A 27,824-nucleotide genomic window follows, 5' to 3' on the forward strand; every position below is an offset into this window, starting at 1 on the left:
GTCACAGGCTATACAACAGTAAGCATTGACAATTTTATGTACACAACGTACACAAACCATCAATTTTAATTACTAAAAATTATAAACATACATCGATTTTTACTATCCAAAATACTGACTAAATCAATTTAGCCGAAAAATATTTTCAATACAGCAGCATCAAAATTACTATAGTGGAATTCACGTTATAAAGCCAGTATCCTTGTCTGTCATTAGAAAAAGCAGATAGTTCTATCCCTTTCTAGCTCCGCAAATGTTTTTAGACCATGCCGAAAAGTAATGAATTACCAAAATATTAAATCTCATCAGTTAAGAAAATGTATTATAAAATCATTGAAAATATATCTTCTTGATGAATAAAATTTAATTCATCATTATTATTGAGACTGTGTAGTCCTTCCATTTTCACCGTCTTTAAAACTTAAATCTCACTATAGCCAACCCATAATAGATGACACACCACGAGAAGACATTTTGGCCTATAGGTTCTCAGTTCGTAACGTTATTAGTTCATCAGGTAATATTTTGAGCATTTATTGAGATACAGAAACAACAAGGGGAGTTGAGCCATTCAGTTCGTTGAATTTCAAGGCATCAAGTTTTGGTTGTGGGCTGATACACAGTCAGCTACACTATTGCATACTGTAGTCTGTGCAAACCTTAGATTGCAGCATTGCTCTTATGGAGTACAGTGCTCCCAGATTTCACAGAAGCCAGAGAGCCTGTGGTCTAATTGTGTGTAGAGAAAGAGCGAAAATGTAAACGTAGGCCTTTTTGACAAAATCAGCATAGAAACGGCAACAGTGTGCACGATTATTATATCAAATTAACATTAGCAATTTTGCCCCGTGCTGCAAACTAAGGTACGAGCTATAGTTAGGAATTGGTAAGAATGGGCTAGGGAGAAGTAGTTGAAAGTTTGGTTAGGGAAATATCAGTTTTCATTTTTAAATAGCAATATGATGGTATATTATTCAGAGGCTTCAACTCAAAGAAAAAACATTCAAGATTGTTAATTTCACTAGAAATAATTGAATCTTCAAGTAGTACTCACCATTCTTGAGTCCATAACAGCCTTAGCCATGAGTTTGCCGAGGAAGCGGAACTTGGAGCGAATCTTGACGAGGTGACTGACCTTGGTGGTGCGACCGAGGGGGGCGGGGAACAGACCGCAGGGGGAGAACACGTGACTGCCGCCATTTTGGCTGCCCAGCCACAGGTCAAGGTCGCAACGTTGCAACTCCTTTGAGACCAGCGCGTAGAACTCCAGGGTCGGGCCTAAGCCGGTGCCCACCTGACAAAAACAAATTCAAACATTTCAGTCAACTGTTCACTAAAGACAATAACGTATCTTCATGAATAATCAATTATTTTTATTACTAATGTTATTAATATTAACATCACTTGAGTTGAGCTGCACAAAAAAGCAGAGAACAAAAATTACGGGTTTCCTATGTGCTACCTTTACTGGACAAATATAATTTTGAATAAGAATTGACTAATATAAATAATCGACATTAAGTATAAATTAATCAAAACACTCAGATTTGCAATTATATTATTTTAGTTTGTAGATTGAACTATGCATACATTTTGAACGGAACCTTCTCAATAACGAAAATATTAATTACTATTTCTAGCTGAAAAAATTCAAGTTTCTACCCCAAATTATCAAATAAAACACTTTCGAACTCCAAGAGAAATGTTTCAAGCCCTCAATAACCACTGCAGATTTCAATCAGTTTATTGAAAATAATATAACAATTTCATCATTTACAACCATCCCAGGTTGAAAAAATGATGGATCTTAGGACATCGAGTATTGATTTTTTTTAATAATTATTATAATTTGCAGTGAAAGAAGTCTTGAAGGTAGTAGACAGAAATTGAATTGGATTTTCGTTCAATACAGTCAAGTAAATTTTAGCTATTATTGTAGCTAATGATGGAACGAATCAAGTGATAGTAATAATTGGTATTCCTAAACCGACTCAAAATATGCAATGTTCAGTACAGAGGAATTCCAATACCAAATGGAATAAGCCAAATTACAAAGTGAGGGTCATTTTTTAACCTCCTATTGGCCATAGATAAAAGATTAATGTACATAAAAAAGAATGTTACTAGTGGCCAAGTAAGGTTAGTAAGGTGAATTATCGACATCATCCAATTTGATTTGTTGGAGAAGCCGTTTGTTTGCACCAGCACTGTTGGTCGAGTTGTCATGCATCACAACAATAATTCCAGAAGTCATTTCAACTGATATTTTGAATTTTCTGAGACTATTCACTCACAACCTCATCTTTCATCAAATGTTTCCTGCTTGAACTTGGATTATTCTTCGTTAGGTTTATGCCAAACTATGCGTTTTGCTTGCAAAAACGAATACGCTACGTTACTAGCGCTTGGCAGAAGACTCATGTGGCGCAGTCATGCTTGTGAGTCTATAGGTGCGTACAGATATACGCGCCGCGAACATGAGCAATTCACTTTTGATCAGCTGACTATCTGTATTTTTACAGAAACGGTAAGATACAGATATAAAAAGCTTGGCATCAGCTGATTAAAAGTGAATTGTTCATGTTCACGGCGCGTATATCTGTATGCAGCTTAAAACTTGACAACAATTGACGATATGGCCGAACCGATCAAAGGGCGATTGTTGGGAATGATAAGCTGTTCAGCTCTGTTAAAGTTGCCTCTCGCCACTTGACTGTGTGTTATGATTCACACTTAATCGACTCAAGTCGAGAAGAGACTAGAGTCATTTGATCAGAGGTTAAAAAAACCCTCGTGATAATAATATAGTTGCAACGTATCATCCTACTCCCACTGGCGAACAAGAGTAATCTTATGCCAGTGGTTTTTCACTTACAATCTATTGTTGAATTTTGGTTGAATTATTGTATTTGTCATGCTAGACTCTATTTTTATTTTATGTATTTGTATTTATGAGTGTGAAATAAAATTGAATTTGAATAGAAACTGACCTCATTCTCGTACTGCACCTCCAGCAAGGCCTTGGAGGCGGCCAACTCCTGCACGACGGCCTCTGCCTGCTTGAGAATGTCGTCACGTGACACGGTGCGCTTGCGCCGATCCAAGCGGGGCGTGACGCGCTCCTGCGAATCGGTGGCAGCAGACAGCTCGGGGCTGCAGTCCAGCAGTCGTTGCAACGCGCGGTCGCGGTCGAATGACGTCGCGTACAACAGCAGTTGTCGTGTTTCGAACGGCAGCAGGAACGGACTACAAACCAACACAATACATTATTTATTCTTTATTACTTCATACAATAAGTACATCATCGAAATGATAGGGAGAGAAAAAATAACATCAATCAACAGTTGTTTGTTATGTCAGCTGGAAACAAGTAGGTAGTTTGAAACAAGTCAATAGTATTATAAATACATGGAAACTTATTAAAATATATTAGTTTCAAGTTTCATGATACATAAAGGAAGACTGTAAAGCTGGATTCTTACATATCAATGGCAGTGCACATGTCCCGTAAATACATTAACATAAATTAAGTTTTATTTTTTGGTCCTTCAAAATAATTTCTTTAATATGTGAATATTTCCTATTTTAAGATAATAATGTGAAATATGTCTTCTATGTTTGGTTTTGAAGCAACTACATTTCAAAATCTACTTTGTGAAGTGAACAACTACAAGACTTGACCTATTTCGGACTATGTGTAAGTAAAACCTAAATTCTAATCTCTAAATTCTAATCTAAAATCTAAATTTGGGAGAGGAATAGCACAAGGTTACCTTATTTTTTCTCCCAATCATTTTTATGATGTACTTATTGTATGAATCAAAAAAGAATAAATGGAGAATATTATTCTCACTAATATTAAGTTGTAATGGGATTACATTACTGCATTATATTTTAAATAAAATTGGAATCAAATTCAAAATAGAATATTCCTATTCCATCTAGAGATCGAGATAAAGCGGAAGAAATCATATATACACCATTATATTAGCTTATATCCATTTTAAGACAAAAAATGAATCAAAATTGAGTACTGACCATGCGGAAGCAATCTGCTGCAACCAATTAGGAAGGTTTCCTGTCATGATCACCAGAGGGTCCTGCAATTGTCGGCTCGCCTTTGCCGCTATCTTACTGTTCACAAACTCCTGCAAACACAACCAATCCAAACATTAAAACAAATTCGGAAAAAACACAAGTTATCAGCAGACAATAATAATTCTAATTGATGGAAGAATCAAGCATTGAAAATTGTTGAATTTCAAGAGAGTTTATCGTGACATGTTGCTAGATCATGATAGTAAGTTATTGATAATAATAATAGTTATTTGTGCATCTAGGGACTAAAGTGCAACTTTTTCTCCCTGAGGGAAACTGTTGTCGCCCGATGGCGTAGCCGAGGGCGACAATTTCCCTGAGGGAGAATAAGTACTTTAGTCCCGTGATGCACACAACATTTTTCCTCCACCTACACCAATACCTATAACAATGAATAATTTTACTACATCTTCAGACAATATGCGAGACAATATGGTAACAGTGACTGGGCTGCTATAGTGAGCAGAGGTGCAACGAAGCACAACGCGCTAATTATTATTCATTGTTATGGGCAATTATCATTCTTCAATCGCGGCGTTGTCGGACTTCTTCCCATGTTAATCTTATGGGTTTATTTTTACTCCCTTGGGAGTAAAAGTGATCACTTTTCCCGCTGGGAATTATTTTTAGTCCCATGGGGAGGAAAAGTAGTACTTTAGTATTCGATTCCAGGGTGTAAAATGAGACTTTTGATAGTAGGTGGAGGAAAATATATTTTATTTCCTTTAAAATACAAACAATCAATCAAATTAACAAAATGCACATAATATTTAAAATAAAATGAAAAATTTACTGCAAATACAAAGAAAATTGACCTACTCAACTATGGGAAACCCATGTACTAGAGCAGGTGATATTAGCAGTAATAAATATTGGGTGGGGGTGCAAATACATTAGGTAAGTGAGCTCACATATTGTTCGAAATTATTTATTTATTTTATTTATTCCTTGAAAAAGCATTACAATAATTCACAATTTAGAAATATAACAACAAAATGAATCAATAGGAAATACAAATAAACATAAGGAACTACTTCCCCAAAAGAGCAAGCTCGAGCTTGGGGAAGGAGCAGCCGTACTTTGACTACTTACTTATTATTAATTAACATTACAGTATATACATTAACAACTAAAATCAAATCCTTTCAATAAACAAGATAAATCAGTGATGCTATAATAGATCAATATATTTACATACAATATGTGTTAGAATGCAACAAAATTTGTAAATTATAATAAATTATAATAATGACCTGATATTGCCTAGCCCAGTGTATAACATGATATAAGATGTGGTACAAAATGAAATCTATTCAATTGGAATAATTACTATACTAATGTAATCCAGAAATTCTCGGCACTATCCCAGCCATGAGAGCTAACCAGATACTTTTTCAAATGTAGTCCAAAGTTTTTTGGGCGAGTAAACCTCTCAAATTACTTGGAAGAATATTAAAAAATAATGGAGATAAATATATGAAGCTACGCTGACCAGCAGTAGTCAATAATCTAGGAACAGTAACCAGACCTGACTCCTCCCTTCTTGTAATAGCACAATCCGTTCTATTAATGAAATGAAAAAGTGATAGCTTCTTATAATATAATATGATGTGTTTCAGGTATATCTGTCTAATCGGTAGAACTGAAAATTCCAAAAAGCCAATCTTGTTGAATACATTCTATTCTTTTTCAGAATAATTTTTAATATTAAATTTTGTATTGTTTTTACTGGTTTTAGAACATTTGTATATGCACCACCCCAACCCACAATACCATATTGGAGCAATGACTGTGCCAGTGCATAATACACTATCTTCATGACTTTCATAGGCAAAACAGAACGTAATTTCACAAATAAATAAATAAGTTTTCTAGATCGTGTAGTAAGCTGCGACAAATGTACATCCCACTTTAAATGCTGATCAACCATTACTCCAAGATATCTGATACTGCTAACCTTCTCTATTTCATTACAATTAACTGAACACCCTAAATCTACATGACTAAGACAATTTGGAGAATGCAAAACAAGTGACATATTCAAATCAAATCAAATCAAATCAGTTTATTTCCACATTTGGTACATTAAAAGAATATGTAAAAGTGCATACATTTCATTGTTTTTACAATATTTCAAACAGGTTATTAAAGATTTTTTTTACATATTATACACTATTACCGTAATACATATATAGAGTGGAATTCCCCCAAAAAGACTGTTCGTCTGTGGTTGAGGGAGAGTTCTTATCAAGCAAGAGTAATATGTATCTCATCAAATAATAATATACTACAAACATACTTAATTAATAAGATATCATTTTGTCTACATCAGAGGAGAAAAAACAAGACAAAACATTTTGTTTTTGTTTGTTAGCGCAGAGTGATCATAAAAGTAAGATCATAGAGAAACGATAGCATAAGTAGATATCCCATGGTATAGGGCGTTTATGTCGCAACTTTTACTGTTATCCCAAGCCGATAGTTCACATAGTTCTTTCCTATGCAGCTGTGTGACGCTGGTAGTCTCTCAAATTGTGCCATTAATACACCACCACTCCAACAAAACAGTGAAAATTGACAATAATAGACAGTAATTGGCTTGAGATAACAGTAGAAGTTGCGACATAAATTCCCTATACCATGTGATATCTACTTATGCTATTGTTTCTCTATGGTAAGATACAGAAAAGTGAAAGAGCAAAGGGATCAAGACAAGCGGTGATGCAAATGTAATATTAGTATATAATCAATGCTGGGATGCTACGTGTAGGGTGAAAGAAGAAGTTGTTCAGCTCCATTCCAGCCCAAGCCAAAGAGCCACCCCACCAACCTCCTTTTATACACCACATCGCTGCAACCCTCGGCCTCCCTCATGTCTTCCGGCAAATTCCTATAGATAATTTGAGCTAAGTAAAACGGTGATTTAAGTTCTATTCCATGCATTAATCTGGGGATAGAATAGCCATGGTTATTTCTTAGTCTAATATGGTAATTGTGCTGTATGTTGGCAAGAAGTTCTATTTTATGTTTCCTAATATATGTAAGAATTGTTTTAATAAATAGCTGTCTTAAATTCAACACAGGGAAGTCCGAGAAAAGCAGCGACGTGGGGTACCTGGGTTCTTTTTTCAGGATGGTCTTCATGATTGTACGTTTGGTAACGGCCAGTGGCTCCAGGCATGTGGATGATACCCCTCCCCATGCTATTATGCCATACTGCAACACTGATTGCACGTAGGCATGATAAATCCTCCTACACAACCTGATGTCTAGTACATTACTGAGTTGAGACAGACCATAAAGCAACCTCCTAACCCTCTGTTTCAAATTCTGTACATGAGGGACCCAACTCAGATGATTGTCAAAAATAACCCCCAAGTATTTATATTGGCCGACTCTCTTGATTGACCCACATGCACATGCAGTAGATTCTATATCCCTACAGGAATGCATTTTTACTTGCCTAGAACCTGGATCAGATTGGTTCCTGGTCACTATAGGTATATACTTTGTTTTACTCAGATTTACTGTTAAACTATTGTGGTCAAACCAATTTTTTATTCTAGCGAGATCATTTGTGGCATTTCTATAAACTTCCTCCCATTCTCTACCTACAGAAATTACAGCAGTGTCGTCAGCAAATAGAAATATTTTACTTGTTGTGTTCAATTGGGAAATATTATTAATATATACCAGGAACAATGTTGGACCCAGAGTGCTTCCCTGAATTACTCCAAAGTCAATATTGTCCATTTCACTGGATTTTCCTTCAATTTGAACAAATTGCTGGCGCTCCGAGAGATAACTCCTGAACCATTGCAAGGCGGTATTTTTAACTCCAATGGCCTCAAGTTTATGCAATAGCTTATCTCTATCAACTGAATCGAAGGCCTTGGCCAGGTCCAGGAATGTGATAATAGCCTTATTTTTCAATTTAATTGACTCTGTTATATATTTAGTTACTTCAAATAGGGCATCGTCAGTATTTTTAGATTTTTGAAAACCATATTGATTTTTTGCTAAGATGTTATTTTTTGTTAACTGGCTGATTCTGTATATTCAAGGAAAAAGAGATGTATTTTGTTTTGGACAAATTCAGAGTCAGTTTTCTTCTATCAAGCCATTTTTTTACTTCTCCCAGTCCCCTAGCAGCTGAGTCATATGTGCTAGCCCAGTTTTCTTCATGAAAAATTAAAACTGCATCGTCTGCAAATGACAATATTTTCACATTGATTAAATTAAGGTTACGAAAGTCATTAATATAGATCAGGAAGAGGCAAGGTCCAATCACTGTTCCCTGCGGGATTCCCATTTTAACAGATTTATATTCACTAACAGTGTTATTGACTCTAACACATTGTTGCCTATTCTTTAAATAACTGAAAAACCATCCCAGTGCCACATCCTCAAGACCAAGGCTACGGAGACAATCAAGTAGACGATCATGGCAAACTGTATCAAAGGCTTTTGCAAGATCAAGAAAAATAGCTATTTGTCTCCTACCTACATCCAAGTTTGTTTCTTGAACAAAAGCAGCAATTGCTTCCTGTGTTCCCATCCCCTCTCTAAAACCAAATTGATTTTTTGACAGAATATTATTCACTTCCAAAAATTTATGTAGCTGTCTCTTTACACATTTTTCAATTATTTTAGCCAAATTCGAAAGTAAACTTATAGGTCTATAGTTGGTAATTTTCCTTTTGTCTTGTGATTTGAATATTGGTTTTACTACAGTTGTTTTAAAAGAATCTGGAAAAATACCTTGTTCAAAACTTACATTAATAATGTGTTTGAGTGGAGAGGCAACAATACTTTCAACAGATTTTAAAACAGATACAGTAATGCCATCATGACCAGGCCCAGATGCACCTCTAAGACTCTCGATCGCCTCCACAACCTCAGTCTCTGATACATATTGAAAAGTAAAATATTCTTGCGGATTGTGGGGATTGTCTGGTTGCAAATCGTCACCAGGCTCACTAGGAATATTTTGTACCATTTTCTCTCCTATAGAGATGAAAAAATCGTTAAAAGCATTAGCACATATTGGGATTATCCCTAGCACTATAGACATTACCATCAATTTCAATTTCTTCCAAACACTCCTTCCTTATTTTACAACCAGCTACCTCCCTAACTACATTCTAAGTCCGTTTTACATCATTTCCAGCCTCCTCAATTTTTCTGCTATAATACAATCGTTTAGCTTCTCTAATAAGGACTGTCAATCTATTTCGATAACTTCTAAAATAATTTCTCAGATTTAAATTGAATGGTTCCTTTTTACATTTGTTAAATAGAGCTTGCTTTCTTCTAATAGAAAATACTAAACCTTGAGTAATCCATGGCTTGATTTTTTTAAACCTCGAACTAGATTTGGCTACATTTATAGTGGATTTTTCAATATAGCTTTGTAGAGTTGCTACAAAGTTATCTGTTGAAACATTAACATCCCTACTAGAAAATACAGACTGCCAGCCCTCAGACTGGATAAGAGACAAAAGCCTATCATAATCGAGCCTGGTGGCAACAAGTGGCAACTGAGCAGCATTGTTAGTCAAGTCTATTTCACAACGAACCCTAAGAGAAGTAACATAGTGAACAGTAATACAAGTCTTCAATACCATGGGTTCAATGTGCTTATTAGTGTGAAGATTACCGAAATAATGATCTAAACACGAAGGTGTTCCCTGAAATGGAACCCTTGTAAAACAATTCACATAAGATATAAGCCCATTTTCGTTCAATAAATTCAAATAAGATTCAGTGTGGATGTTATTTCTATTATTCAAGATATCAATATTTATATCTCCTACAAATATAATATTTTTTCCTAAATTTAAATTCGAAAGCAGCTCAGCTAAAGAGTTAACAAAGTCCTGGCAATTATCATTAGGTGATCTGTAAGCACAAACAATAACCCACTCCTCCTCAAAAATTTTCAGCTCTATCACGAGACAGCTAGCCCCAACTATTGTGCATTCCCGCACATGAACATGATCATAATCTTTTTTCAAGTAAACTACTACACCCCCATTTCTATTTGTGTGATTCATTGAATAGTACTGATTAAAACCAGGTATATCACACCCTATGGGCCTAACACCTTGGTGACCCGTCTCAGATAATACAATCATGTCTATAAATGGCAATACATTAGCAAATTCTAAACAGAACTCGTCTAAATTCTTCCCAATGAATCTGATATTACTATGAATTATATCAAAATTTACACTGGGTTGATTAGAAATAATATTGTAATAATCATTAGAGTTATTCAAACATAATGTCTCAACTTCATCGAATTCATCTAAATTTTCAAAAATGTCCATAATAAAATTATTTTACTGTTCATTGTTAAACAAGTCTTCAGTACTTACATCTTAGAAAGGTCCACATCACTTTTAATATGTAAAACATTCTTACTGGTTTCGTCTTTTTTGACAAGAATATTACCATCACGTACCCACACAAAGCGATATCCTTTCTCCTGAGCGATTGTTCTGGTCGTATTTAGCAGTTCAAGCGTTGAAGGTATCAAATGTTCGTAAGCCATCACCCTTGTTTCAGGTAGAACAGCTGAAATGTTTTTCGCCGATATACCAGCCCCACTATTGTCCTGCGAAGATGCTAGACGAAAATGACCCATCCATGACATCTTATCTTGACGACGTACGAATTTAATTACTATCGGTTTGATGCTTTCTTTCTTCTTACTGGGAAGGCGATGAGCCTTATGTTTTCTAGTGTCTTCCAGTTGTTATAATCCTGTTTTTGACGGCGATTTTAAATTCTCCTTGGTTTTCTATTATCTTGATGTGTGCAGGAAGTGAATTGTGGAGTTTTGGTGCTATAGTGAGGTCCACGTTATAATGGCAGTGTTTGATTAGCAATGTTATTGCTATCCTTGTCTATCATTCAACAAAGCGGATAGCGCTATCTCTTCCTCGCTTTGCTCTGTTGCCAGATCATCTTTTAACAATGAAGAATTAATAATTAATTAACAAAATATTTCATTTTAATTACGAAATTATTAAAAAGTATAATTTCTTGCTTGATAAAATATAATTGATTATTTTAAGCGAGAATGAACAGTAAATATTACATCAATAAACCTGTATCAGCTACTGTCTATAGAAGACATTGACAAGACAGAGGTTCGGCAACGTTGTTCTCCTATCTTTCTCCACTGCCATTATAACGTGGACCACACTATAGGTGGCAACATTTTCTTAGGTTTTCTATCATCTTGATGTGTACATGAAGTCAATTGTGGAGTTTTGGTGCTAGCTGATTGAAGTGTCGTTTCCGATGTTGCCTTCCTATCCACGTTCGTGATAAGATGTATTCATTTCCATGCACAAATCATGCGAATGATTAGTAGAAAAGGACCAATAAACTGACCTGTTGCGCGAGCAGTGGTCGTGTTTCGAGCGACGGATAGAGGGTGCCCCAGAAGCGGGACAATGCGTGCAGCACTCTGAGCAGAGAGAGCACGGGAAGCGAGGCATCCTGGATCAACACGTTGGGCGGCAGGCGAGGGGTCAGGAACGGCTCTAGTGCCGATTTCGGCGTCGGCACTATTCCTTCTGCAACCAACAAATTAAATCACTGAATTATTCAGGTTGATTTCACTTAAGCAACAAAGTTGAAAGTTTAGAACTCATAGAGTAAAACAATACAACGAGAAATTCTAGTGTTTCCCCATGAAAGAAAGAAAGAAAGAAATATTTATTGCCAAAATCAATAAACAAACTTTACAAATGTGAAAAATATAAGAATTTTCATAAACAATACATTACAAAAACTTAAAATTAATATATTTTCCATTTAAACATCGATTATAATATTATCATTGGCGTTACCAGCAAAACTAAGTAGTTTGAGCGATGGCAACGAGTAATCAGTCGGCTATAATTAGTGGCTTGAAATCTTATTAGAACGTTATTCATTTATTGTATAAAACACTATAATCATCATACAATTATGACATTGGAGGAAAAACTAGGCTGAGCCTGTACTATTTCTCTCCAAAAAGTTTGATAAAATGTTAATGTTGTCCAAAAGTTAAGGTTATGTAATCACACACTGCTTCGTCACTCGATTTTCGGTCCAGGAATAATGATTTAAAAATTTTTAATTTTGAAGGTTGACTCTAAGGGCCGGTTTCCGAGCTCGGGATTTAGCTAAGTTCTAGACTTTAACTGGCTTTAAACTCTGGAGTTAGAAAATTGGCTTTCCGAGTCAGAGCGTTAACGTAGTTGAGGAAATGAATAGACTCTGGAGTTTAGAGATCACGTTAGACCCTAGAATTTATAATTTCCCTTTCTGAGTGAAGGGCTTATAAGTCCAAGATTTGAATTAGATTCTCGCCTCTTTCCAAGTCGAGGATTTATTAAAAATCTTCAAGTCCAGAATTTAAAACAGCGTAATTTTAAACCCTCGACTGGGGTAGGGTTTTAATTTAAGTTCTAGACTAAACTGAGCAAACACAATTCAGTTATTGTTTTGGATGAGATGAAAAGTCAAATAGATGTCATGGAATACCTAGATTATTTGGATTAGTCCATCTAAATTCACAATTTATAATTTGCAAGTTTATTTTGCAATAAAATTATATCAGAATTATGCGTAAATAACTAACCTTATTTTACGAATGTGACATAACCTAAAAATGTTCAAGAAAAATAATACAAGGATTGGCTTGTATTAATATAACAATAATAAATTGTTATTCCAGTTTTTCAAAACCGATACGTTTCAGACTCAATAGCCTAATGAAATTTTTATTCCAAAATCACTGGTTAGGATCAATAATCAATAATTATAGCATAAATTAGAATAAAATGTTTATTCATTCATCTTTAAAAAGGTTTTGCTTTGAATAGGCCTACAAAGAAATCGAAACTCATTTTCACAAAATAGTTCGCAGAGCATGCTCATTTGAATTATCCCGCTGCAATCAGCTGTTTTCGTTTTGCTATAATGCCAACAATATAACAGCAAAATATTGTGAATTTCCCTCATGTTTACTACATTAAAGTCCTGGACTCAAATAAGTCGAAAACTTTATTATAGACCCCGGATTTTAGAAGATAAAATATTCTAAAGAAGATATTCCCAACCGCAACATTGTCTCATTTGCTGATGATACAGCTCTGCTGTTCCATGGTAAAAATTGGGATGTTTTTAAATCAGCTAATTCTGGACTAAAGGAAATTTATACATGGTTGAAGAGCCACATTTTAACTTTAAACTACAAGAAAACTAAATTCATCACATTTTCTCCCAATGAATCTGGACAACCACACCCCAAATTTTAAACTTAAATTACATTCAACTGAAAAAATAGACACGAACCTCTAAACTGCATGTGTCCAGAAATAGAAGTAGTGAAATCAATAAAATATCTTGGTGTTATGTTGGATAATCATTTAAAATGGACAGCACATACAGTATATCTATGCTCCAAGTTGAAATGCTTTATACATACTTTTTACAAAATTAATCAGTTAACAAACCATGGCATCATAAGGAATATCTACTTAGCATATGCACATGTTCTATTCACATATTGTTTGGAGGTGTGGGGTGGCGCATATGATACTCATTTAAAGAAAGTTTTCATTTTGCAGAAATTTTTAGTCAAAGCAGCCTTGGGCAAACCAAGGATCTATCCTAGTAGGGACGTTTTCCAAGAAATGAATGTTCTCACCATAAGACAGCAATATATAAAAAACTTAATCCTTTCTATTAATAAAACTAAACATTTACCAACAATCCGTGCTCTCAATTACAACACTCGTCCATCGATTACAATGAAATTCATGGTCAGATTCTCCAGACTTTCAGTAAGTAGAAGACAGTATGAACACAACTGCAATATGCTGATTAATATGATTCCCTTAAACTTATTCACCCATAAAATAAACAAAAAACTTACAAAAGATATTGATGAATGGGTAAAATCTAGAATATTTTTCAAAATAGACTTTTAATCATAAAATTACACATAATAGATTGATTTGGTGAATACCAAAAATAAAATTGTGATTTTGTGAATTTCAACAAAGTTCTTTTTTTGTGTTTCAGTCAAGAAGAAAAAATAAGAAAAAATCTTTCAATGATTTGAACTGAACTCATTGCTAGCGATCAGACACATGTCTCTGCTAGCAATTACTGCCGGTAAAATGAGTACAACTGGGATTTCAGTTATGTTATATGTAATTTATTTTTATTATTTCTAGAATAGAGTATATTCTGAATTTCTGTATGATGTACCCAATTATTATGTGAATTTGTAATTGTAAAAATCTTGTATATATGGAAAATAAATTGAATTGAATTGAAAAAATCTTGACTCAGAAATTCGATTTAGACCCGAGCGCTTATTTCAGTCCTGGACTCTGTAAGTCCAGAACTTATAGATCCCGAGCTCGGAAACCGCCCCTAAATGAATCACAATAAATTAAATAAGTTAACAGGAGTGCATGGATGAGAAAGGACACCATTCTATTTAATGCATGTTTCTATCTCATAACGTGTTTTGAAATGTATTTTGTAACTTTCACTTGAAATGGCAACATTCTAGATACACATTATTGAGATAAAATTGGAGTATGGTTGATGAATATAATGGCCGGGCCACACGTAGCGTTTTTCAGACAAATCGGCATGGCAGCAAGCTCTCCGATTGGCTGATCACCAGCTGGTTCCCGAACGCCAACCCGAGTCTGATTTGTCTGAAAAAACGCTCGTTTGGCCTGGCCCTAAGGCAGTGACAGATAATTCAAATTATCCATACTTCATTGCCCAACCCTGTATTTGCCCATTGAAAAATTTGTCGAACACATATAGTCATCTTCAGGTATGATTACATGTAGATTCTGATTTCAATTCATCTTTCTCAAATTTGTACCAGACAGAAAATATCGCACCTAACTACTAACTCGTTCGGTACCGTAGGTTATTTACTGTACTCTCAAGATAATTTTGCACTCGCTTTCGTCTCGTGCGGAAATACTCGTACCTTGCCAGAGATCATCCTGTTTGCGGCGCGGCGCCGCCTTGGTACTAGCACCCTTGCCCTTGCGGCCTGTGCTAGACGCCTGCTGATTGGCTGTCGCTGCCACGGCTGATGATGCCGATGCTCCACGCTGCTGAGGCTGGTGCGATTGTTGCTGACTAGACTGACCACCTTCAGCACCCGACTGCTGCTGATCCTCTGCTACTGGCCTGCACAAAGCATCATACATAAATTAACAAAAATATCAGTTCAGCATAAGGGTTATTCAACCCTTTTAATAGTCGAATAAGTCGAAAATAAATCGGAACCTTAATAAAATAAACTTAAATTTAAATCGGAAACTTAAATTCAATAAATCGGAAACAGTTAGAAACATAAAGACATAAAAAATAGCTACAGTTACATGAATATTTTTCAATTGAATTATAGATTTATATTATTTACTATAACATCATCGAATACTATACATCATCAATTATTTACACACACAAGAAGCAATAAAAATACACAAATGAATACATAATTAAACTATAACAACAATCATGAATAATTGAACGAATAACGATGAAAAGGGTCGATTAAATAAAAACTAGAATCTAGTGACTAGCACCTAGCTATTAGTTCTAGCTATACAGATAAGACTATACAGCTGACTGGAATCCTAGCATTTGCTTGAAATTACTTAGGACCGGTTTCCGAGCTCGGGATTTAGCTAAGTTCTAGACTTTAAACATCTGGAGTCAGAAAATTGGCTTCTCAAAACGGGGCGTAGTGGCAGCTTTTATAACAGTAGTCGCAGTTTTTATTTTCTTATTTCTATAATTGGAAACGTTTTTCCTTGACGAAATTGGACATTCCTGAATAATTCAAAATAGCTGAAACTTCACACTATTTTCTCTTTATTTTATTTTGTGTTCTAATTTCTAGTTTTTCGAAATTTAATTCAAACGTGACTATGACAATGACTGCGACTACGCCCCGTTTCGGAAAGCCAATTTTCTGGCTCCAGCTGTTCAAAGTCTAGAACTTAGCCAAATCCCGGGCTCGGAAACCGGCCCTTAGAACTAGCAATTGCTAGCTTTTATTCAATCGACTCAATGAGAAGAGGGAATCGAAAACTAACTCACCTGTAATAGACGGTATGCGTCTGCACCCAAATGTTGGCGCTGCCCAGGGGTGCCTCACTGTCCGTATCCGTCTCGGACTGGTCGCCGTGTGCGACCGCCTTGGGGCTGAACTGACGCACCGCCTGGTACACCGTCATGTTGTACGGCAACACCTCCTCGCCAATCACAAACTGCAGCTTGTGACGGGCAGCACCCTGACTTATCACTACCGCTGCCTAAAAATCACAACAAACAATTGTTACTCAACAAACATGATTGAAATGAAATTGGGATGTAGTGAATTCAAAAAGAACACTACAATTTGTGAAACAAACAATTACAGATACAGTATTACAATTGAAATGAAATCAACATGGAGTAAATTTCAAAAGAACTGAATTTTGTGACACCATAGTTTTGTCCTGACACAAACAAATCTTCCGCTGTATTGGTTCAAGAAATTTCATTGATTTCATTTTTTGTACATTAACAACAACGGGCATATTACAAAAACCACACAATTCATTAAATATGTATTTATTTATCTATGGAGACAACTGGTTACCCCTTATGTGTCTCCTTTACAAATACAACAATACAAAATCATTATACAATGAGCAATGGAAATTTGCAATTGCAAAATGTGTTTCATTGATTCAAATTCATTTTTTTGTACATTAAAAACAAAAAATTCATTGAAGATGTGCTTGATTGATTCCAATTTATTTTTGTACATTTTGTTCCAGATACTTAATGGAGGAAAATATTATCAGAAGCTTTACGTATCATTAGATGCTCTTATCACCTCCTTGTGCAACCAAAGTAAAATTGATCACTTCCTGTTTTTGAGAAAGTCATAGTAGCTGGAAATTCATCATATTCTCAAGTTGTGTGATTTTTGTAATCTTATTGTTGTTGCGAGTAATACATCAGAATTAGATTCATCAATTAGTGAATTAGATACATGAGAATTGCGTATCAGATACAGTGTTAATTCTATTGAAACATGAATAATATACAATGACTGACCAGTGTATCGTCGATATCCTCATCGCTGTTGTCATCGTCCGACTCGGCGTTGGGGTCGTGGTCCTTGTTTGCGTCCGAGTGACCACCTTGGGGTGGCGAGGGGCGGGGCCGCGCATATCCGCGCACCACCAGGTAGCGCTCTATCGCCTGCACCAGCGCCAGGGGATCAATCTTCACAGTGCCGCCCTTCCACTGTCGCAGCGATGTGCAGTCTGGGTGACGTTGTAGCTGACACTGTAACCAAACACAACCCTTAGCAGATATTTATAACTTACTTATCCATTTGTACAAAATCATTCATCATTGAAATTATATTGTAAGATAAAAACAGGCGAACGGAAGATATTGTAAACAAAAAGGCACTGAAACCTGGAGATTTATCTTTCATCGTCCTGCTGTGAGTATTTGATAAAATAGTTTAGTATAGTTTTACATCCGTATATCTTTATATTTTCATACAAAACAAATTTTAATATCAACACTATTTTCTCGTTCAAAAGAGTAATAATATTTATTCATTTCAGATGTAATTCAAATTTGAAATAAACTTGATTCAAGTTAATTGTTGGAACTAATCCTTCATAGAACAGACAAATAAACTGATTGGCTGAGTGATTCACCTACGCACTAGTATTTGTAAATACTAATCAAGTAGAATTCTCTGATTTTGGCGGAATAAGTGTTAATCCCATACATAATGACATTATACCTAATATTATTGATATTATGGATTTATGAAACTGAAGCCTCAACATGATTTACCCTTAGACCAGTTATAGAATAGACACGCTGGGAAGTCTAGCCTCTGAAGCAAACATCTACTGCCATATCGCCCCATCGTGACGTCAGCCTCGGATGGAAAACTTCCAGATTGTGTCTATTTCAGATGGAAGTGAATATTTTCATAGTAAATAATTAGTAAATCATTTTCATAAATAATAATAATTATTATTTATGAAAATGATAAACTCCCGCTGCGCTCCCGCTGAAACAATCTGCTATGGAAAACAATGTAAACAAACTCTACAGAAAAGTTTTCTATCCGATGCTGATGTCACGATTTGGAGATATGGCAGTAGATGTTGGCTTCATCGACTTTCAGTATGAATATACAATGGGGCGTGTCTATTCTATAACACTGGTCTAAGGATTTACCTAACGATTCGAATGAATTGAACGATTGAACCAATAGTGAGATATGTCATCTTTTCCATTGACTTAATAACGTAAATGTCACTATAGTGAGGTTCACGTTATAATGGCAGTGTAGAAAGATAGGATCACATCGTTGCCGATTCTCTGCTTTGCGACTGCCTTCTATAGAGGATAGCTGATATAGATTATATCTATCAAGTTATATCAACAGTTCATTCTTGTTGAAAATAATCAATTATTTTATTCGGATAGAAACACCAATGCTAATTAAATACTGACATTATAATGTGGACCTCACTATATACAATATTCAATACTATATTCTTCACAAATTCCAAATTTATTGTACTGACCTTGAGCTGATGCGTGTTGAAGAACTTGAGCGCAGTGGTGCTTCCGGTGCCGGCTGGCAGGTCGTGCACTTTGACCGGGAACTGCTCCAGCTGCGACACACAACTGCCCAACTTACTCACCAGCGCCGACAAACACCCGGCCGAGGCCTCCACGCCAAACTCACTGCTGCCTCCGTCCAACTGCCATTAACAATACAATTAAATAATACAATACAATACAATAGGATATCTAGATTCAAAATTTTCAGAGCCGGTTGTACAAAAGCCGGTTAAATTTTAATCGTGATTAATTCCACGAGAACCAATCGAGAAGCCATCTTTACAAAAATGCCTTCTTTGATTGGTTCTCGTGAAATTAATCGCGGTTGAAATTTAACCGGCTTATGTGCAACCGAGCCTCAGTGTTCAAACATATGGACTGTAAATTCAAGTAAAAGTTCAATTATTAAAGAAATCACTAGTACCCTCATCATACTATTTTCTAGTGCCAAAGGCATTATTTTTACAGTAATAATAATTTGGTTTTGATTTGAAACTTCTTTATAAGTTTACATAACATGGAAAAAAATACAAAATAATTATATTATCTATATTATTAACTGTTTGGGATAACAATTACTTTGATACTTGACAATAAAACACCTTGACATTTGCAAATGGCATGAATGCTGAAACTAGTTGTGTTTATAAAATAAGTATGAAAATGGCACTTATGATTTCTACAATAATTGCACAGTACAAGTAGCCCTATCAACTTACTTCATCAGATTGAGTAAAAATGATAAGAATTCATAGTACAACCTCATTTAGACTAAAACTGAAATAGAATCTTATTTGAAAAAAAAACCTAAGCGACGATTGTAGCGCTGTAATAAAGGCAGTAGTCTTCTGCTGAATACTACTGAAGGCTATAATTGACATATTAAATATACTAGAACAATATACAGTTGTAGACTACAGCCGTTTAGGAATTGAACCTTTAGTCTACATGGTGCAAAACATTCTACATTTTGGAAAACAAATTACATGACCCTATGGCAAGGAGAATTTTGTCCGCTGGGAGAAATGTTTTGTTAATGTTTGTGATAGAAATCGTACGAAATAGAGGCAAAAATAATGAAAATGGATGAAATGAATGCAAAGATATATGAAATAGAACGAAATGGAGACAACAATAATGAAAATTGTATGAAATAAGGAGATAATTAAAAGAAATTATACGAAATGGAGGTAAAATAAATGAAAATCGTATGAAATAAAGGAAAAATTAAATAGAAATTATACAAAATTGAGATGGAAATAGTAAAATACTGACCGGTGTCTTGGCAAACACGTGCAGAAAGATCCTGAGCCGCTGGTCGCGGGAATCGCGCGGATCTGTGAGGTACTGCAGCAGCGACCTGATGAGGCACTGTGGTTCACCTCAAACGGAGAGATGTCCGACACCATCACTATGTCACGCAGCTCGCACAGAGCGTCCAGGGCTGACTCTGGTGTCTGAAATAATACAACAAACTTAATCAATTCATTTCCACAATAAAACACGTAAAATTGTTACACATGAACGTTATATAGAGAGGTGCAGAAGAAACATATGTTTTTCGAACCGCTAGTACTCGGCGACGGGAGGGGGTATTGCCCTGGAACGAATGTTGGCAGACGGCCCATGCTATGGACCATTCTATTACGGCCCATTTCAGTCGCTATGGAGCGTTGGAACGCAAAACATCGTGTGTTCGCTGTCAAGCAGTTTTTAGAAACAATGAATCTGTAGTCACAATGCAACGCTTTTCCGTTAATATTTTAGAGTTGGACGTCGAGGTGCAGTGTCAGATCTAAATACTGTACGCCGATGGGCTGCAGCGTTTAGAAGTACTGGCTCTGTGAAAACCACTTGGCCTTCCCCGCTCAGTTCGTACGCCGGAAAATGTAGACCGAGTCAGAACGGCAGTTGTTCTTAGGCTAGGCGCACACCAGTTAGTCAAGACAAGACAATACATGATCAGACACGTTCAGTCACAATACTTCACATTGTTGCTTATGAACACATGTCTAACTGCAATGACTAATCAGTGTACGTTGCGTCATAAGCAACAATGTGAAGTATTGTGTCTGATCATGTCTTGTCTTGTCTTGTCTTGACTAACTGGTGTGCGCCTACCCTAAGAACAACTGCCGTTCTGACTCGGTCTTCATTTTCCGGAGTACGAACTGAACGAGGAAGACCATGTGGAATTTTTTCTAGTGTAATCTAAGGCTGGCCACTAACGGTAGGACATGCATGTTCATAATGCACACAGTACACACATGTTCATCGTGCATGTCTGTCATTAGCGAGAGGTTTCTAACATGAAATAAATAGCCAATAACAATAAATAAACCAATGTCCTGGAAGATAATGATTGTGGATGATGAAGATAAGACAGAGAGGGTTTCAGATAATTTTCAATATGATTATTCATCGATTGATGCCTAATATTTGTGAGCCTACCTGTGTATTGAGCTTGTTGATGGCGCAGGTAAGACTGGCTTATGTGCAACCGAGCCTCAGTGTTCAAACATATGGACTGTAAATTCAAGTAAAAGTTCAATTATTAAAGAAATCACTAGTACCCTCATCATACTATTTTCTAGTGCCAAAGGCATTATTTTTACAGTAATAATAATTTGGTTTTGATTTGAAACTTCTTTATAAGTTTACATAACATGGAAAAAAATACAAAATAATTATATTATCTATATTATTAACTGTTTGGGATAACAATTACTTTGATACTTGACAATAAAACACCTTGACATTTGCAAATGGCATGAATGCTGAAACTAGTTGTGTTTATAAAATAAGTATGAAAATGGCACTTATGATTTCTACAATAATTGCACAGTACAAGTAGCCCTATCAACTTACTTCATCAGATTGAGTAAAAATGATAAGAATTCATAGTACAACCTCATTTAGACTAAAACTGAAATAGAATCTTATTTGAAAAAAAACCTAAGCGACGATTGTAGCGCTGTAATAAAGGCAGTAGTCTTCTGCTGAATACTACTGAAGGCTATAATTGACATATTAAATATACTAGAACAATATACAGTTGTAGACTACAGCCGTTTAGGAATTGAACCTTTAGTCTACATGGTGCAAAACATTCTACATTTTGGAAAACAAATTACATGACCCTATGGCAAGGAGAATTTTGTCCGCTGGGAGAAATGTTTTGTTAATGTTTGTGATATAAATCGTAAGAATAGAGGCAAAAATAAATGAAAATGGATTAAATGAATGCAAAGATATATGAAATAGAACGAAATGGAGACAACAATAAATGAAAATGGTATGAAATAAGGAGAAAATTAAATAGAAATTATACGAAATGGAGGTAAAAATAAATGGAAATCGTATGAAATAAAGGAAAAATTAAATAGAAATTATACAAAATTGAGATGGAAATAGTAAAATACTGACCGGTGTCTTGGCAAACACGTGCAGAAAGATCCTGAGCCGCTGGTCGCGGGAATCGCGCGGATCTGTGAGGTACTGCAGCAGCGACCTGATGAGGCCACTGTGGTTCACCTCAAACGGAGAGATGTCCGACACCATCACTATGTCACGCAGCTCGCACAGAGCGTCCAGGGCTGACTCTGGTGTCTGAAATAATACAACAAACTTAATCAATTCATTTCCACAATAAAACACGTAAAATTGTTACACATGAACGTTATAATAGAGAGGTGCAGAAGAAACATATGTTTTTCGAACCGCTAGTACTCGGCGACGGGAGGGAGTATTGCCCTGGAACGAATGTTGGCAGACGGCCCATGCTATGACCCATTCTATTACGGCCCATTTCAGTCGCTATGGAGCGTTGGAACGCAACACATCGTGTGTTCGCTGTCAAGCAGTTTTTAGAAACAATGAATCTGTAGTCACAATGCAACGCTTTTCCGTTAATATTTTAGAGTTGGACGTCGAGGTGCAGTGTCAGATCTAAATACTGTACGCCGATGGGCTGCAGCGTTTAGAAGTACTGGCTCTGTGAAAACCACTTGGCCTTCCCCGCTCAGTTCGTACGCCGGAAAATGTAGACCGAGTCAGAACGGCAGTTGTTCTTAGGCTAGGCGCACACCAGTTAGTCAAGACAAGACAATACATGATCAGACACGTTCAGTCACAATACTTCACATTGTTGCTTATGAACACATGTCTAACTGCAATGACTAATCAGTGTAAGTTGCGTCATAAGCAACAATGTGAAGTATTGTGTCTGATCATGTCTTGTCTTGTCTTGTCTTGACTAACTGGTGTGCGCCTACCCTAAGAACAACTGCCGTTCTGACTCGGTCTTCATTTTCCGGAGTACGAACTGAACGAGGAAGACCATGTGGAATTTTTTCTAGTGTAATCTAAGGCTGGCCACTAACGGTAGGACATGCATGTTCATAATGCACACAGTACACACATGTTCATCGTGCATGTCTGTCATCAGCGAGAGGTTTCTAACATGAAATAAATAGCCAATAACAATAAATAAACCAATGTCCTGGAAGATAATGATTGTGGATGATGAAGATAAGACAGAGAGGGTTTCAGATAATTTTCAATATGATTATTCATCGATTGATGCCTAATATTTGTGAGCCTACCTGTGTATTGAGCTTGTTGATGGCGCAGGTAAGACTGGCTAGGACCGAAGTGGGGGCCCCTGGTAGACTCTGGTAGGTGGCGATGAAGTGGGCCGCTCTCTCTCGCACCCATGTGCGCGCTTTCTCTCGGTTGCCTGCGCTCAGGTTCGCGTTGCTAGAGCACTTCGCTATTGCCGATGAGCCCTCCTTGAATCAAACAAAACATAATAAACAATATATTCAAGAAAAAACTGCACAATGAATATGCATTGTATTGATAAATAGAATATAATACTGTATTTGCCATCAAGTAAAGAATTTACAAAAGGCTTTGTCACTTGTTGTGATGAAATGTTGTGATGAAATGTTGAAAAGTTGTGATGATTAAAATTGAATATTCATTCATTTATTGAAACGGTCCCTAGACATTTGATATTATTGATGATACAAGGATGATGCAAGGATGATAGACAAGGATAGCAATACCAATGTTAATCAAATACTGCTATTATAACGATCGTCTCACTATTGGCAGGCAAAATTATCGTACAATGTCTGTACCTACTTATAATATTAGGCCACTTGGGTGTCTATAGTTATAGTTCTGGGGTAACCAAACACCTTTTTAAAAAGAAAACTTTATTTTCAAACACATAATTATAAAATATACATCGAAAAAGAGAGAAGTGCTCTCGGTGAAGTTTGGCAGTAGACTGACTAAAAGTACTATGATCGAGCATTACAATGGAATACAGCGTCAGCAATAATATTAGGTGTTACCAGATGTAACTCCTCCCCCCTAAGAGTGAAGCTGCCCTCAGCTTCAAAGAGATAAAAAACATATATTATATTTTAAGTATTATAAACTAAGTACATGGTAGTCTGGGGCATATTTGTTCTGGTTCACGCTGTACAGTATCATTTTCAACTTCAGATTTACAACACATTAGGTTACAAAGTTTGTGCCAGATAAACAGCCGTTTGAGAAATATTATAACAATCAATAAAATTACAGTAAAAATAAGCAAAAGAATAATACATAGGTTTCGATTATCGGTCAGAGGTAACTCATCTAGAACATCAAGTTTTTGAAAATTTATATTAGCAATATGTACTTGATCAAAGTTGAGGTTGGATAGTCGTTTTTTTTCTACAAATTCAGTTGGAAGTACAATTTCGTTTTCCCAAAATATATTTGGTTTGTAGTAACCAATCAGTGTTTCTGAGCTATTAATTTTCAACAATTGCGTTTTCTTATTAAGAAAAAGAGTAATATTCTTGTTCACATCAGTATTCAGAACCATACATGTACTAAAATTAAATAATATAAAACTATCAACTATTTCTACATATTTTATGAAAGAATCTCCGTCTTTCAAAACTACCTTACTACATCCGTCTAGATTCCTATCATTTAATAATTGCTCAATACATTTATCATTAAGTTCGCTTACTTCACTACAATAATAATCATCATAAATGAGTTCACAATTTCCAGAAAATAATTTGTCATTTCGAAGAACAAAAGAAGGATGTGCAATAGTTGTTAAAATTTCGTTACCGACAATGACAGGATAAGACAATAGAAAAAACGTTTCATAAACAGTTGACAATAGCGGTACGTCCACAAAATATGAAATATGGTCTTTAAATATTCCACAATGTACTTTGCTTAGTTTCCATAACACACTAATTTTATTTGAAATAAAGCTGACATTTGAGTTTTTTTGTAGGAGAAAAAGATCATCATGAGAAATAATAGAAGAATGCAGTATTTTCAATTTACAAAATTCGAGACTAGTTACAATGTCAGATATTTTATTATTCAGAAGCAGGAGCGAGTCGAATAACAAAGAGGATTGCTGATTCATTTCCATTCGGTTGGATTCATTGAACAAAGAATTAAAGTAATTGCTGATTTTTAGATTATTCGCTCTGATTACTTTCATCTCATTATTGAATTCGTTAATTAATTTCTGATTTACAGCAAATTGCTTGTCTACATTGTTACTAAGATGATATTCATTAGATTGGACTGTCTGCAAAATTTTGTCATATCTTTCCTTATCATCAGCATCCATGTTCCCAGTGATCCACGAAATCGCGGATCCTAAACCATTAAAAAGACCTCTTTTCTGCCTATAATTAACTGATTGAATCTCATTCAATTTATTCTTAGTGTATTTCAAATTCAATTTCATCATACTTAAGCGACTCTTATCAATATTATTCCTTTTAGCGAGAAAATCAACAAATGTTTCAATATTACTTAATTCTAAACGTAAATAACTAGTATTAATATTATGAACATAGGTAAAAGTTTCATTAATTATATGAGAATTCTGTATCTTGATTGGAGCAATACCAGATGTTCTGCTCAAATCTACCATCTTATAAGACGTTGCTGGGGCCAGCAACAGGAGAATTAGGGGCAGTACCATCACGTCCTGTAACAAATAAATCCTTTTTCTTACCCTTCACCGGTTTTTTAGGCCGTTTCATTCTATTAGGGTGCAATTTGAAAGGGCGTTTTTGGATAGCTTTAGGATTCCTAGCTAATTGCTGTGTTGTATCGTAATTTACTTTGATGAATTTCGGTTTTGTTTTCTTATTAAATGTCGATTTTATGTGTGGCTCGTTTTCAATTTCAACATTCTTCTCACGATTAACATTCAATTTCTCAGTACGTTTTTGTTTTTCTTCTTCAATTTTATTCTTAATCATTTTATGCACTAGGTTGACTCGTTCAAGATACTGTTGGGACAGTTGTTCAGTTACTAATCTCTCTGTTATTCCGTTTACAAAAGGGTTATTCGATATTCCATATGTTATTTCCATAGGAGACATTTTCAAGGTAGAGTTTAGAGTATTATTGAAGGCAATTACCGCTAATTTCATATTAGTTTCAGTAGTGTTGGTTTTATTTTCAAGTTGAATGGCATTCAGAATTTCAATAAGTGTAGAATGAGTCCTTTCTACCAAACCTTGCGAGTCTGGGTGTCCGGGAGTAACGTAATATGGTTCAATGCCATAAAGTCTCAGGAAATCACGTAGGCCTGCATTGTCAAATTCACGTCCGTTGTCCATTTGTACAATTTTGGGTATGGGGAAAGCAGAGAAATAGTCGTTTAAGCATTCTTGGATATCGACTTGGTTCAAACTTTTTATTGGATGGACCGTTAGCCGTTTGGAAAAACAGTCAGTCATCGTTAAAAACTTTATTTTGTCATATTGGAAGCAATCAATCTGTATTTTTTCGAACGGTGTTTCAGGAGTTGGTGTGATTTTATAGTCAACTCGAACGGGTCTCCTGTCATATTTAACCTTTAAGCAAACAGCACATTTATTAATGTAACCAGTCACATCCTGTAGCATTGATGGCCAGTAATATTTACGTCGTATTTGATTATAAGATTCATTGATACCACGGTGGAATGTTTTACCCTCATGATAATTAGAGATTACCTGTTTTTGTTCATCATTTTGTGTCACATCTAAGTTCATTCTTTTATACCGTTTAAGTTTGATCGAATCAAAAGTCTCTAGCAGTACGTTCTTGAAATTGTTAAAAATCCGTTCATACTCATCGTATAGGGCTCCGGCACGCGAGCAGAAAACTCCATACTTTGTATTCGGTTTCAAATACTCTATACATTTGTCCTTCATGTCATCGTAATCATTAGCATTCCTAAAATAAATAATCAATCTATTTTTATCAAAAATCTTAATCAAGCGAGGGGGTTGGTCACCTCGTTCAAGTACTAATTGGTTATGTTCTACATTCAGAATCTTATCGTCATCAGCAATAGTTACTTGCTCGTTTGAACTCTCTTGAGAGTGTATTGTGGCTAAACTGTTATTATCATCTTCACGTTCATTACCATTTTCATTATTATTTACAACATTTTCATAATCAATATCACGCACAATGTTTTCATTAGCATCATTATTTACAACGCCGTCATTTCTATTATCAATACCTATAATATCATCATTATCAGTTCCTTCGGCCGGGTTATCTATTTGTTGGAGAATTTCATCAAGGGAACTAACGTCTATGGAGGGAGCTTCAGTACGAGTATTGAATCGCAGCAATTCGTCCACGTTAATATCATCGAATTCATGATCAGGGTCGTGAGCACTATTATCAAAACCGTGAAAGCCATCTTCTAGACCAGTTTCGTGGGGGTCAGTAGCAATATTCGCAAACCCGCGAAAGCCATCTTCAAAGCCTAAAAAATCATCTTCCTCATTTTCCATCATGTTAACATTATTAGGACGAGACAGAGCGTCCGCTACGTAATTGGTCTTCCCATTTATGTAAATAATATCAAAATCAAATTCCTCTAATAATAGTTTCCATCTAATGAGTTTCGAGTTCGGTTCTTTGATGCTATGAAGCCACTGGAGAGGCTTGTGATCAGTTTGAATGAG

General features: G+C 35.7%; 1 protein-coding gene across 5 annotated transcripts in view; it reads right to left on the reverse strand.

Moving 5' to 3' along the window:
• The window catches only part of LOC111044972 (E3 ubiquitin-protein ligase TRIP12), a 100,188-nt gene that overhangs the window by 6,427 nt on the left and 65,937 nt on the right, over nucleotides 1–27,824 (reverse strand). For all 5 annotated transcript variants that reach the window (XM_039440169.1, XM_039440168.1, XM_039440167.1 and 2 more), the window contains exons 23-32: nucleotides 23,412–23,597; nucleotides 22,234–22,416; nucleotides 18,768–18,947; nucleotides 17,260–17,493; nucleotides 16,252–16,466; nucleotides 15,128–15,333; nucleotides 11,503–11,687; nucleotides 4,039–4,148; nucleotides 2,991–3,246; nucleotides 1,055–1,294 (exon numbers count right to left, since the gene is read on the reverse strand). In XM_039440169.1, coding sequence (XP_039296103.1) covers nucleotides 1,055–1,294; nucleotides 2,991–3,246; nucleotides 4,039–4,148; nucleotides 11,503–11,687; nucleotides 15,128–15,333; nucleotides 16,252–16,466; nucleotides 17,260–17,493; nucleotides 18,768–18,947; nucleotides 22,234–22,416; nucleotides 23,412–23,597 — 1,995 coding nt within the window. The remainder of the gene's footprint in view (nucleotides 1–1,054; nucleotides 1,295–2,990; nucleotides 3,247–4,038; nucleotides 4,149–11,502; nucleotides 11,688–15,127; nucleotides 15,334–16,251; nucleotides 16,467–17,259; nucleotides 17,494–18,767; nucleotides 18,948–22,233; nucleotides 22,417–23,411; nucleotides 23,598–27,824) is intronic.

Source organism: Nilaparvata lugens, chromosome 13 (genome assembly GCF_014356525.2).
Source record: "Nilaparvata lugens isolate BPH chromosome 13, ASM1435652v1, whole genome shotgun sequence".
NCBI lineage: Eukaryota > Metazoa > Arthropoda > Insecta > Hemiptera > Delphacidae > Nilaparvata > Nilaparvata lugens.